Raw genomic sequence first — 14,374 nt, 5'->3', positions numbered from 1 at the left:
TTGGAGCAATATATTTTGTCATCCAAGCAACGTTATCATGGAAGCCCCTGCTTATTTCAGCAAGACAAGTGTTACAACAGCGTGGGTTCGTAAAAAAAGAGTGCGCGTACTTTCCTGGCCCGCCTGCAGTCCAGACCTGTCTCCCATTGAAAATGTGTGGCGCATTATGAAACGTAAAATACGACAGCCGAGACCCCGGACTGTTGAACGACTGAAGCTCTACATAAAACAAGAATGGGAAAGAATTCCACTTTCAAAGCTTCAACAATTAGTTTCCTCAGTTCCCAAACGTTTATTGAGTGTTGTTAAAAGAAAAGGTGATGTAACACAGTGGTGAACATGCCCTTTCCCAACTACTTTGGCACGTGTTGCAGCCATTGAATTCTAAGTCAATTATTATATGCAAAAAAAAAATAACGTTTTAGAGTTTGAACATCAAATATCTTGTCTTTGTAGCGCATTCAATTGAATATGTGTTGAAAAGGATTTGCAAATCATTGTATTCCGTTTATATTTGCATCTAACACAATTTCCCAACTTATATGGAAATGGGGTTTGTATATATAGTGGGCGGTGGGGAAGGAAGAGCCACAAGGATGGCAACTTTGTGTTTTGCTCCAAGCCCTTCCTTGAATTCAACAGTATTTCTCACCTTCTTTATCCATGTGCTTATACATACAACTTTATTTGGCCTTATTGTAGCTTATTTTGCAATTGAACATTAAACATTAAAAAAAACAAAACACAGACTGAATCACCAAGGCATGAGATTCTTTGTTTACGCGCACTCATTGATACTCAGTGATGACAGTTTGTTGCAAGCAATGTTTGGGCCGTGCAATAATCCCAAAAGTAAATGAAAACGGGGGTTCGGGTAAAATTTAGAAAACCGGATCATACAAAAAGTGAGGTACCACTGTATCATTGCAGTCCTTTTTATCAGCATGGCTGCTTCGTAGTTTAGGTGACAAGTGGCCTCTGGTAAATTGTGCACTGCTTTATTCCACATTTTTAACATGTCTGATCTAAGCTCAGAAGCCTTTCTCCCTCTTCATGTTGTAATCGTGGTATTCCCTCCACAATGTCAGGTCGTCCTGTTCTAATTAATGACGCTGTGTTCGTTTTAGAGGGAGGAGGCCTTGTTTGGATCAAGTTGTTCTGACCGTGTTGCCTGTTTATGCTCTCCGCCTGCAGGAGATCCCGTTCTACCACATCTGGAACGGTTCCCAGCGGTACTTGCACTGCACGTTCACTCTGGAGCGCCTCAGCCTCAGCACCTGTGAGCTCACCTGCCAGCTGTGCGTGTGGCAGGTGGAGGGCGAAGGACAGAGCTTCACCCTCGACTTCAACATCGCCAAGGTAACATCCATCCGCTCTTTCCCCTCTACCATTTTGAGTTCATCATCTCTGGGTGTTTCTCGATCTTCTTTTTGTGCCAAACAGGACACCCGAGCAGTGGACTCTGAGTTCCTGTTAATGGACAGTAATGCCACCGCTCTAGCAGGGCCCAGCGCCTTCCAGATCCCGTACCTCATAAGGCAGAAGATCTGCAGCAGCCTGGACGCCCCGTGTCCCAACGGAGCTGACTGGAGAATGCTAGCACAAAGGCTCAAGTTGGAGAGGTAAAGAACACAAAAGTGTTTAACTGACGACTGCTCATGGCAGCACAAAGCCTCTCGGTCGTGCAGTCTGACCTGGTTTGTAGCCACATGAACTTTTGGTTAGGAATCTTAACCCTGCACTCGCTCCACAATGTAAGAATTTGGCTGTAATTACCAATAATGAATTATGTCATTCAGCCTCATCTAAATAGAGTATATTTGAAGGAGACATTGACTCTCATCACCTAAAAACATACATATTTATATGCAAAACTGTGTTGTAAAATATTTTAAATATATATTTTTTACCCATATTTAAATAAATTGATAAAGATATTGCATAACCAAATGTTAGAAATAATGTTAAGCATATCTTTCCAATTTCAAACTTTTCGAAGGCAGAATTGTTGGTGAATATTTCTTTGTTGAGCCATTACCCGCTTTTTATGTTGGTTTTAATATATATATATATATATACGTATGATGTATATATATATATATATATATATATATATATATATATATATATATATATATATATATATACATCATACATATATATATATATCGTACATGTATATCATACATATGTATATGTGTGTATATATGTATATGTATATATATGTTTATATATGTATATATATATATGTATATGTATGTATATATATATATATACGTATGTATGTATATATATATATACGTATGTATGTACTGTATATATATATTTTTGTTGACAAGTATGTGCTCCAATCACTCTATCACAAAAAAATAAGAGTTGTAGAAGTTATTGGAAACTCAAGACAGCCATGACATTATGTTCTTTACAAATGTATGTAAACTTTTGACCATGACTGTGTTTATATATATATATATATATATATATATATATATATACATATATACCACACAATATATACATACATACATTATAGTGTCTTCAAAGTGTGTAGTATTTTACTAAAAAGGGGACTTTTGTGGAGGCTAGAACCAATGATTCATGTTTACATTGGTTCTTGTGGGGAACTCTTCTTCACCTTACAAACTTTTCGTTTTACAATCAATATTGAAGAACTAATTAGGTTTGTGAATCAAGGTTCCGCTGTATTTATAATGAATAAAAATTGCTTGTCAGTTCGAGGTTGGCGTTCAGGCTTTGAACTCACCACTGTCTGGTCACGTACACAAAAGCAGTCCAGGAAGAGAATCTAACCATTTGCAGTCATGTTGTTGTTATGATCTGATGTGTATTCAATAATAACTAACGTTAGATATCAAAATGACTATCATTGACTAAAAACACGCCGACGCTTAAGTGCTGGCGTTAAGTTACGAAGAGGCGTTATGTGTTAAAAGCTGTAAGAGAGCGCTAACTTTAAAACCCACTTTTACAGTTAGCGCCCTCTAGGCATCCGCGGAAAGGTTGCAAACATCCCTTTTAAGTTTTACAGCCTTTAGCTTCAGCTGAACTGCTAAATGTCAGTAGCTTAACTTGTCCTTTTAGAATGCCGAACAGTGATTAAAAAAGTTTTTAGCCTTTCCTGCCAAACGGCAGTCATTTCAAACTTCCACAGTTGCCATATTGGAAATGGGAACAGCAGTCATTGATTCCTTATCTAGCAAATTTAATTTCTCCCTCTTAATGAAATCAAATAGGTAAAGGTAATTTGTCCCATCAACTTTATTTGCCCCGATTAATCACCCAGTGAATTGATGCAGTGCGGGTTTAATTAGCAATGCTTTGCTCAGCACAATCAATTCCCAATTAAGCCCGAGGAAAGGACGATGACGTCTGTTCGCTTGTTTAATTCGTCCTCAACAACGTGTTTTACCGCGGGAGGAAACACACCAGAGATTAGTCTTTGTTCCTCTATCAATTTTTTTCCATCCATCCATCCATTTCCTACTCCCATTTTTTAAAATGATTATGTATTTCTCATTTTCCTTTTTTCAATGGAATTGTTCCTTGAGATTAAAACAATAACTCTATAATAATATTCAAACTCCTCCGGGTTGGGGAGGAGATCCTGCCCCAAGTGGAGGAGTTCAAGTACATCGGAGTCTTGTTCACGAGTGGGGGAAGAGTGGATTGTGGGATCAACAGGCGGATCGGTGCAGCGTCTTCAGTAATGCGGACGCCGTATCGATCCGTTGTGGTGAAAAAGGAGCTGAGCCGGAGGGCAAAGCTCTCAATTTACCGGTCGATCTATGTTCCCATCCTCACCTATGGTCATGAAAGGATAAGATCACGGGTACAAGCGACCGAAATGAGTTTCCTCTACCTGGTGGCGGAGCTCTCGCTTAGAGATAGGGTGAGAAGCTCTGCCGTCCGGGAAGAACTCAAAGTAAAACTGCTGCTCCTCCACATCAAGAGGAGCCAGATGAGGTGGTTCGGGCATCTGGTCAGGATGCCACCCGAACGCCTCCCTAGGGAGGTGTTTAGGGCACATCTGACCGATAAAAGGCCAAGGGGAAGACCCAGGACACGTTGGGAAGACTGGCCTGCGAAGGCCTCGGGATCCCTGGCAAGAGACAGATAGACCCCAGTTTGTGAGAGTGGACAACAACACCTCCAGTGCCATCTCCCTGAGATCCGGCTCCACCCAGGGCTGCGTCCTGAGTCCGCTGCTGTTCACATTGATGTCCCATGACTGCTGCGCCAGGTCCACTACTAACCACATTGTGAGGTATGCGGACGACACGACACTAGTGGGCCTCATCCGTGACAATAACGACATGGACTACAGGGAGGAGGTGAAACATCTGGTTGACTGGTACAGAACCAACAACCTGTTCCTGAACGTCGACAAGACCAAGGAGATCATTGTTGACTTCAGGAAGCACCAGTCCGGCCGAGCTCCACTCTTCATCAACGGCACAGCGGTGGAGATGGTAAGCAGCACCAAGTTCCTGGGGGTGCAGATCACTGACAATATAACCTGGTCCCTACACACCGGAGCTCTTGTAAAAAGAGCTCAGCAGCGCATGCACTTTTTGCGTCGGCTGAAAAGAGCACAGCTCCCTCCCCCCATTCTCACCACATTCTACAGAGGCACTATAGAGAGCCGGCTGACCAACAGCATCCCTGTCTGGACTGGAGCCTGCAATGCCTCAGACTGGAAGTCTCTCCAGAGAGTGGTGATTATCAGGACTCCTCTTCCTCCTATCCAGGAGATCGCTAAAAGCCGCTGCCTGACCAGGGCTCAGAAAATCTGCAAAGACTCCTCCCACCTCCACAAAGGACTGTTTTCACTGCTGGACTCTAGGAAGAGGTTCCGCAGCAGAACCTCCAGGTTCTGTAACAGAAGGCCGTAAGACTCTTGAACGCATCACAATTAAATTATCCCCTCAACTCCCCCCAAAATGGATTAACTCGCTGGAATAAAAAAGACAATATAACATACATCCATAAACATTGACGCATGTGAAAAAGTGCAATGTATTTATCTGTACAGTAATCTGGGGCGGCATAGCTCAGTTGGTAGAGTGGCCGTGCCAGCAACTTGAGGGTTGCAGGTTCGATTCCCGCTTGTGCCATCCTAGTTACTGCCGTTGTGTCCTTGGGCAAGACACTTTACCCACCTGCTCCCAGTGCCACCCACACTGGTTTAAATGTAACTTAGATGTTGGGTTTCACTATGTAAAGCGCTTTGAGTCACTTGAGAAAAGCGCTATATAAATATAATTCACTTCACTTCTATTTATTTATATCTGCACCTTATTTCTTTTTTTTATCCTGCACTACCAAGAGCTAATGCAACGAAAAGTTGTTCTTATTTGTACTGTGAAGTTCAAATTTGAATGACAATAAAAAGGAAGTCTAAGTCTAAGAGCTGGACGAAGTGGCTGGGGAGAGGGAAGTCTTGGATTCCGCGACCCGACTTCGGATAAGCAGAAGAAGATGAATGGATGGATGGAAGAACAAAATATAAATTAAAACAAATAAATGCAAATATTTGGAAAATAAAACTAACAAAATATACGTTTGTCGTCCAAAGTTGCACTGACCGACAGTCAGGTCTGTTAATACTGTTCAAAAAAAAAAAAAAGACTTTGTACAGTTGCACTGCACTTCCACCGCTGAAGTGTTTGAATGTGTTGTTTGCACTCCCCAGTCGAGGAAGAAGAGAAAAGGCCATTAAATGCAACAAGTGTGTGAGAGAGAGTACATCGAGGATCAGCCTGCACTTGACATCAAATATACGTCCGACTGGGACCTCCACTTTGTTGTCATTGATTGGGTTTGATGGCCAAAGGTTGGCCACCTAAAATAGGAAAAGGTCACTTCGGACTGTGTGAACTGTGAAAAGTCCATATAGGATTTCTTAAATGGGATTAGACATCAAATAAAGATGAATGAGGCTTTTGCTTTCAAAGCTGCAGTTGCCCGACACGTGAAAATTGCTTTTTGGCTTTGCTTTATGTACGACAGCTGGAAGAGTTCGATCCGATGTGGAAGAAGCCACGTGCTCCACATTACAACTTCAAGTTAGGAAATGGACGAAGCAGGAAAAATGGTAGCTTAGTGAAATAAAGGATGAAACGTTTAAAGGTTCCGTTGCATCACACACTCCCCAACGTTTTGTCGGAGTCTTTCCAGAATAACCTTTTCACTTCCTGTAGGTGTAACACCCAAAACTCTTCTGTAAGCAGTGCATCAAACACATCATGTATTATGCACATAATACATGTGGAGCCAACACAATTCCTGTCCTGAACACATTCTTAATGAATGTGAATTGGTATTACAAAACCCAACACCAGTGAAGTTGGCACGTTGTGTAAATCGTAAATAAAAACAGAATACAATGATTTGTAAATCCTTTTCAACCTATATTCAATTGAATATCAATCAATCAATCAATGTTTACTTATATAGCCCTAAATCACTAGTGTCTCAAAGGGCTGCACAAACCACCACGACATCCTCGGTAGGCCCACATAAGGGCAAGGAAAACTCACACCCAGTGGGACGTCGGTGACAATGATGACTATGAGAACCTTGGAGAGGAGGAAAGCAATGGATGTCGAGCGGGTCTAACATGATACTGTGAAAGTTCAATCCACAATGGATCCAACACAGTCGCGAGAGTCCAGTCCAAAGCGGATCCAACACAGCAGCGAGAGTCCCGTTCACAGCGGAGCCAGCAGGAAACCATCCCAAGCGGAGGCGGATCAGCAGCGCAGACTGCAAAGACAAGATACTTAACATTCAAACTGGAAAACGTTATTTTTTGCAAATACCGTATTTCCTTGAATTGCCGCCGAGGCGCTAATTAATTTAAAACCTCTTCTCACTCCGGCGTTTACCAAAGGCATGCGGTAAAGGCAAGAATGCGCTAATTATTTTAAAACCTCTTCTCACTCCGGCGCTTACCAAAGGCATGCGGTTAATTTAGTTAGGCATGCGCTTATAAATTTGAGTGTGATGTAAGGATACCATCATGAACAGCACATTTAATTAAAAAAAACTTTATTAGTGTCTTACCTTTACTTATAAATTAAGTCCATGAGCAGCTCCTTCTGATCAAAAGCATCGATAACTTGTATATAGAAGTCTTCTTTATCTTTCTTCAGTTTTAAAAAGTCTCTCTGTCTCGATGGAGATCTTCCTTTATTACCTTTTGCTTCGATTGAAAGTCCAGTTTAGAAAACTGTTTTATTTTATATATGTAATCCTCCATGTTAAAAGTGCAGGCTAGAGGAAAAAATAAACGATCCCTGCTCACTTGCTGCTTGTTGTCACTTATTCTGGAGCCGAGTAGTCACAAGAAGGATCACTATCGCCCCCTACCACCAGGAGGCGGGAGTCATTTAATGACTCATATTTGACACACGCAGCTACGGTATATTAATAAAACATAGCTGCTTACTGTTCTTTTAAGCGAATTCAATAGCTCGGACCTTAAATCCTACTGAATAGCTTTTAATCTTTTTCCTTTTATGCGATTTCAAATTATTGAAATCAGCCTCCTCCATTTTGAAAATGATGACAGATGATGTGTCACTCGTGACGTGACGAGTTTTACCCTGCGGAAATTCTAGGCATATGCTAATTTTTTTGCGAAACGAGTTCGACCCGGTGGAAATTCTAGACATGCGCTAATAAAAATAATATTTTGCGAAACGAGTTTGACCCGGCGTTAATCCTGAGCCGGCGGTAATCCTAAACATGCGTTAATTATTTTGCGAAATGAGTTTGACCTGGCAGTAATTCAAGGTAGGCGCATACGATATACCCGGCGGCAATTCAAGGAAATACGGTATTAGCTCATAGCTAGCGTAAATAGTATGTTAGCATCAATTAGCATGCCGTGCTAATCGATGCACATTCTACGTAAATCAACTTGAATCCGTCCCTGATCGTGTTGTTACACCCTCCGACAACACACCGACGAGGCATGATGTCTCCAAGGTATCGGAAAACAGTCGAAAAAACGGAAAATAACAGAGCTGATTTGACTCGATGCGTCTGATGTGTAGGGAAAAATGGCGTTGAGTACCGAATTGACGTCACCTTCTGACGTCGTCGCTCAGAGAGGGATGAACAGAAAGGCGTTTAATCCGGCAAAATTCATCCATTTAGAGTTCGGAAATCGGTAAAAAAAAATGTATGGTCTTTTTTCTGCACCATCAAGGTATATATTGACGTTTACATAGGTCTGTTGATAATGTTCCCCTTTAACACTGGGGATTTTACTGTGTATATACATGAATTATTTACATTATTTACAATTGGGGGGTAGAAAGCTATTTGGTTGATATCAACACTTTGGACATTGAAGCTGCTTCCTGGGTTTGCTGCTATCAGATGTGGACGCATAAAGTCCGTATTTCGGAGATAAAAAAGGGGTGTCAGCCTGAACGGTGTTGTTGTTGTGTGTTTACCTGCAGACACATGAGTTTCTTCGCCTCGAAAGCCAGCCCCACCTCAGCCATCCTGGACCTGTGGGAGGCGCTGCATTTCCACAGCGGCAACATCAACCAGCTGGCGGCCGTCATGGCCGACATCGGCAAACAGGAGGCCATGATCTTCCTGGTGTCGGACGGCGAGTGCTAACAGGCCAAGCGGGAGCAGGGAGAAGAGGGAAGAGGGAATGGACCGCGATAGAAAGTAACACAATCATTTCCATGCAAGTCGGTTGAACATTTCCACCTGCGTACTAATGTCACGCCTTATGTAGCACTTAGGGAAGGAGCTTGGAGTCATCCTCAATCAGCAAGCAGTCCTTTAATTCAATTGAAAGATGAAAAAAGGGTTCATAAGGACACACCCCTCTCCACTCAATGTCAGGTCTGCGTGCTTTAGAACCTGAATGTAACCTCACAGTTCCTAAATCCACCTTTGATCTTCTGCCGTCTCCTACTTTCACTTTCATTGTGCGGGACGCACTCGTCCATGAAGGGAGGATCCGCAGGTCCAATCCCCAGTTCAGCCATGGTTTGTTACGTCGTCTTCTCCTCAGGGTAGCATGTGACGTCTCTAAAGTTGTCCGGAGAGCCCTCCTCGTTAAAGACGCACTCGGTCAGACAGCTGGCCGACGCTCCCCCAACGGATACACCACAGCTTCTTTTATGATTGTCCCGATTTTTGGAATGTACTTTTATGTTTCCATGTGCTCCGCACAGAGGATGATTCCTTTTTAACGCGGCATCTTAACTCTCTTTTAGGGCCACCCTCAAAGCGGAGTCCCATTATTGGGGGTCAAAGTCACAAATCTATGGGAATAAAATTGTAACATATTGTAATAATATTGTATGTAATGCCACACTTTTTTAATATATGATGACTTTTGGCTTACAGTAGTTTTTAAACTTGTTTTTTTTTATTGTGAATCCATTATCTCCACCTCAAAAAAAATATGTTACATTCCCCCCGAAAAAAAAAATATACAGTGGGGCAAAAAAGTATTTAGTCAGCCACCGATTGTGCAAGTTCTCCCACTTAAAATGATGACAGAGGTCTGTAATTTCCATCATAGGTACACTTCAACTGTGAGAGACAGAATGTGAAAAAAATAAAATCCAGGAAATCCCATTTTAAAGAATTTATTTGTAAATTATGGTGGAAAATAAGTATTTGGTCAACCATTCAAAGCTCTCACTGATGGAAGGAGGTTTTGGCTCAAGATTTCACGGATCAATCGTCCTGTCCCCTTAGCAGAAAAACAGCCCCAAAGCATGATGTTTCCACCCCCATGCTTCACAGTAGGTATGGTGTTCTTGGGATGCAACTCAGTATTCTTCTTCCTCCAAACACGACAAGTTGAGTTTATACCAAAATGGATACATGGATGATACAGCAGAGGATTGGGAGAATGTCATGTGGTCAGATGAAACCAAAATAGAACTTTTTGGTATAAACTCAACTCGTCGTGTTTGGAGGAAGAAGAATACTGAGTTGCATCCCAAGAACACCATACCTACTGTGAAGCATGGGGGTGGAAACATCATGCTTTGGGGCTGTTTTTCTGCTAAGGGGACAGGACGATTAATCCGTGTTAAGGAAAGAATGAATGGGGCCATGTATCGTGAGATTTTGAGCCAAAACCTCCTTCCATCAGTGAGAGTTTTGAATGGTTGACCAAATACTTATTTTCCACCATAATTTACGAATAAATTATTTAAAATTTCTACAATGTGAACTCCTGGATTTTTTTTCCCACATTCTGTCTCTCACAGAATGATGAAAATTACAGACCTCTGTCATAATTTTAAGTGGCTGACTAAATACTTTTTTGCCCCGCTGTGTATTTTAAAATTTTTATGCTTTTGGTCTTTTTTTTTATTCGCAACACATTTATTCGCTATACCTGGCGTCACAACTTTTACTATTCGTAAAATGACACTTTTTTCCCCCCGAAAAATTATGACATTATGTTGCAATTTTATTCTCTTTTACTGTTTTTTTTAACTCATACAAAAATAATTTTTCAAATATAGGCTTTAAGATTTTTACTTTATTCTCACAAACTATTCTCTAATTTGACGTATTTGTCTTGAAATCCCTTTTACATTACAGTTTACATTCAATACACTATTCTTGTATTTTATTTTATTTTTTTATGGTCTTTCTTGGTGCAAAATATTGACTTTTTTTTTTTTTTTTTGGACCATAAAGTTATTCTTAAAAAAAAAAAAATGTGTGGGAATATTGACTTAGTTGTCATAATAAGTTGTCTTTTTATAGTCGCCCTAATATATAAAGATACACAAACATAAGACTGAAGCGGGCCTATCAATGCACCAAGTAAATGTTGCAAAGGATCACACACACACACACACACACACACACACACACACCGAGCATACACTTAAATGTGTGTGTGAGCCTAATTAGTAACCAAAGTTTGATTCCCTGCTTTTCATTCCAATATTGTTTCTTTCCATCGCAGACTGTTCGTTCGAGCCGTAACGTCGTGAGAGTGTATATGTATGATCATTTTGTAAAGAAAATGTAAATTATATTTTAATATGAAGCCAAATATGAATAGGAGAGGGTTAAAAAAAAAAAAAGACACTTTTAAGTTGCGCGGCATTTGTCAAGTCTAAACCGTGACGTGTTTGCCTATTTAACTGTTGTTTGGCGATCTAGCAGTGAAGACTTTCTGCAGTGTTAAGGAAAAACTAGACAGTTTATTACAGGAAACTTTGGCACACCTTTTGTTGTTTGTCGTCACGACGCTTTCACGCTCACTACTTTTCTATACAAGGTGCAATTAGTGAGGAATAATTGTCGCTGCTGTTAAATGAGAAATGGCGGTTGTACTGTGTGTGTGTGTGTGTGTGTGTGTGTGTGTGTGTGTGTGTGTGTGTGTGTGTGTGTGTGTGTGTGTGTGTGTGTTGTATTTCTACCCTTCTTGAGACATCAAGGAAAAGTACCGTCCAAATCATTGTCCCAATACGGAAAACCATTGCGTCTAATAGAGAATGTCTCATTTGCACCCCCTGGTGGTGACATCTATCAATATTAGGGTGGTCCCAAAAAGGAGGGATATTTTAAATTGACTTGTGTCGGTTTTAAAAGTGCTCCCCCCTCTGGTCAACATATGTAATAACAAGTGTGTGGGTAAGAAATTGAAATGCGCCCCCTTTGGCCAAAATTAATCAATAAAATAAAATAAATATGTATATATAGACCAGGGGTCGGCAACTGAAAATGTTGAAAGAGCCATATTGGAGCAAAAATAGAAAAACAAATCCATCTCGAGCCGCAAAAAATTAAAAGCCATATTACATACAGATAGTGTGTCATGAGATATAAGCTTAATTATGAGGTCTTAAAGGAAACTAAATGAGCTCAAATAGAGCTACAAATGAGGCATAATGATGCAATATGTACGTATAGCTAGCCTCAATAGCATGTTAGCATCGATTAGCTTGCAGTCAGGCAGTGACCAAATATGTCTGATTAGCACTCCACACAAGTCAATAACGTCAACAAAACTCACCTTTGTGCATTCATGCACAGCGTTAAAAGTTTGGTGGACAAAATGAGACGGAAAAAGAAGTGGCATAAAACACGTCTTAGAAAGTCGGAGAAAGTTATACATGTAAACAAACTACGGTGAGTTCAAGGACCGCCAAAATTAGTAGGACAAAACGGCGCTCGCCAAATACTCGAATCAATGAAGCATGTTTAATATAAAGAGTGTGCTTTATAGCAATTAGGATGGTTTGTGTCATGTTTGTCCTCTGACAGAAACCATATTTAAACAAAAAATATGTTTGTTTTTTTTCCCCTCATCTTTTTCCACTTTCATATATTTTGGAAAAAGCTCCAGAGAGCCACTAGGGCGGCGCTAAAGAGCCGCATGCTGTAATAATTAGAAGTAAATAATGAAGATTAAAAACCAATTGCAAACAGAAAAATAACTAAAAGCAGTCGTTTTCTCACAATGTGTCGACTTTTTGCATGTATAAAATTGGGAACAATTTCTCATATTCTTTGTTTCTGTAATACGACAATATTTTCTCGTAAAATTTTTTTTTTTTTTAATCATTACTTTTTAATGCAAAATGTATACAATTCGGACTTTTATCACAATATTTCCAATTTTTTTGTTGATTTTTTTTTTGTGAAATTATGACTGTTGTCATAATTTTGCCAAGTAAAATACCAATTATTATTCTAATATTGCCAAAATTTTACAGTTGTCTTATAAAATTGTGACTTTTTTTCAAGTAAAATTGACTGTTCATTCAATTTCCGGAATGTCAAGCTTTTCTTGTAAATTTGCGACTGTTTTGAGTAAAATTCCAACTTTTATCATACTATTGCACAAATTTTCAGTTTTTCTTGTAAAATTTTGACTTGCATTGAGTAAAATTACGACTATTATTCTAATATTGCCAAAATTTTACAGTTGTCTTATAAAATTGTGACCTTTTTTCAAGTAAAATTGACTGTTCATTCAATTTCCGGAATGTTAAGCTTTTCTTGTAAATTTGCGACTGTTATTGAGTAAAATTCCAACTTTTATCATATTATTGCACAAATTTTCAGTTTTTCTTGTAAAATTTTGACTTGCATTGAGTAAAATTACGACTATTATTATAATATTAGAGAAAGGCCTTTTTCCGGAGGTCTGAAGAAGGTGACATACAAGTGTGTGTGTGTGTGTGTGTGTGTGTGTGTGTGTGTGTGTGTGTGTGTGTGTGTGTGTGTGTGTGTGTGTGTGTGTGTGTGTGTGTGTGTGTGTGTGTAAGTAAGTAATGTACGTCACCAGCTGCCAAGATGTTCTCATTTAATGTACGCAACATTTATTTACATCACAATTGTATATTTTGTATCGCTCACTATTTCCAGTCAAGGGTTGTGTTGAGTCATTGACAGTTTGTGTACACGTGTGTTTGTGTATGTGTGTGTGTGCGCGCATACATGACCTGTAGCTCTTGTTTTCTCCAAATCTGACTTGTGTACTTGTGAATCGTTTCCCTTGTTCCTTGCCTTTCTGCAAGTCAAAAATGCTGTACTTAAAACATGCCACTCCGCTTATGCAATTGTATAATCCCTCTTTTGTTTTTCTTTCTTTCTTTTTTTTTTACCTTTTGTGTTCCTTATTGTCGGTGTAAATTGTTGTCAAAAACTTTTTGTGGCGAAGGGGGTGGGGAGGAAGAAAAAAAAGTTCAGCTGAGGGAAGTTTTCTGTACTTTTTTGGACAATGATGGATTTGTGGGTAGAATTTTGGAAATTCGTTTCTAAGTGCTTTCAAGTATTTACTTGGCCTTATGTAAATATATATATCGATCTATGACGTTTCAGAAAGGTATGTATAGTAATTCAACCTGAAATCTCTGTAAATAAATTATATATTGTTAATTCAACGACTTGGAGTTTTACTGCAGCACCTGTTGCCATGGTGACAGCCACCCGGAGATACGAGGATCGATAATTACTATGAGTTCTATCTATAGATGTGCTTAAATAGTTCCTCGTGGTGAAATCATTATATGCAATTTAATCACATGTGAGCACGCTTGTCCCTTAAAGGCGATGAAACTCTAGTTGAGGCACACATATGCCAGCTCAGATGGCAAATCAGTGACACAATCTTTCCAATCTAACACCGTTTGTGTCATAACTTTCTGCCTTTTTGCAGAGAAATAGCATAAATAAATAAGATATAAATACATGCTACAATGTAAAGCATCCTATTGTTCCAATGCTATATGGGCTTGTTTGGAAAGCAATAAATGCGAGTAAGAAATAGAAGCTGCTAAGCAATAAGTAATCACTTCACATTTGTGTCATGTTTTACAGACAAAATATTGTT

General features: G+C 39.7%; 1 protein-coding gene across 4 annotated transcripts in view; it reads left to right on the top strand.

Moving 5' to 3' along the window:
• unc5a (unc-5 netrin receptor A) overlaps positions 1–13,920 on the top strand; it is a 618,101-nt gene extending 604,181 nt beyond the window's left edge. For 3 of the 4 annotated variants that reach the window (XM_061901967.1, XM_061901966.1, XM_061901968.1), the window contains 3 exons: positions 1,195–1,359; positions 1,444–1,622; positions 8,493–13,920. In XM_061901967.1, coding sequence (XP_061757951.1) covers positions 1,195–1,359; positions 1,444–1,622; positions 8,493–8,658 — 510 coding nt within the window. In that variant the 3' untranslated portion in view covers positions 8,659–13,920. The remainder of the gene's footprint in view (positions 1–1,194; positions 1,360–1,443; positions 1,623–8,492) is intronic. The other variant, XR_009806956.1, reaches the window with a different exon arrangement.
• Positions 13,921–14,374: the final 454 nt, after the last annotated feature.

The sequence above is a fragment of the Nerophis ophidion genome, linkage group LG05, assembly GCF_033978795.1.
Source record: "Nerophis ophidion isolate RoL-2023_Sa linkage group LG05, RoL_Noph_v1.0, whole genome shotgun sequence".
NCBI lineage: Eukaryota > Metazoa > Chordata > Actinopteri > Syngnathiformes > Syngnathidae > Nerophis > Nerophis ophidion.
The sequence above is the reverse complement of the archived record's forward strand: the minus strand, read 5'-3'. Positions and strand labels throughout refer to the sequence as shown.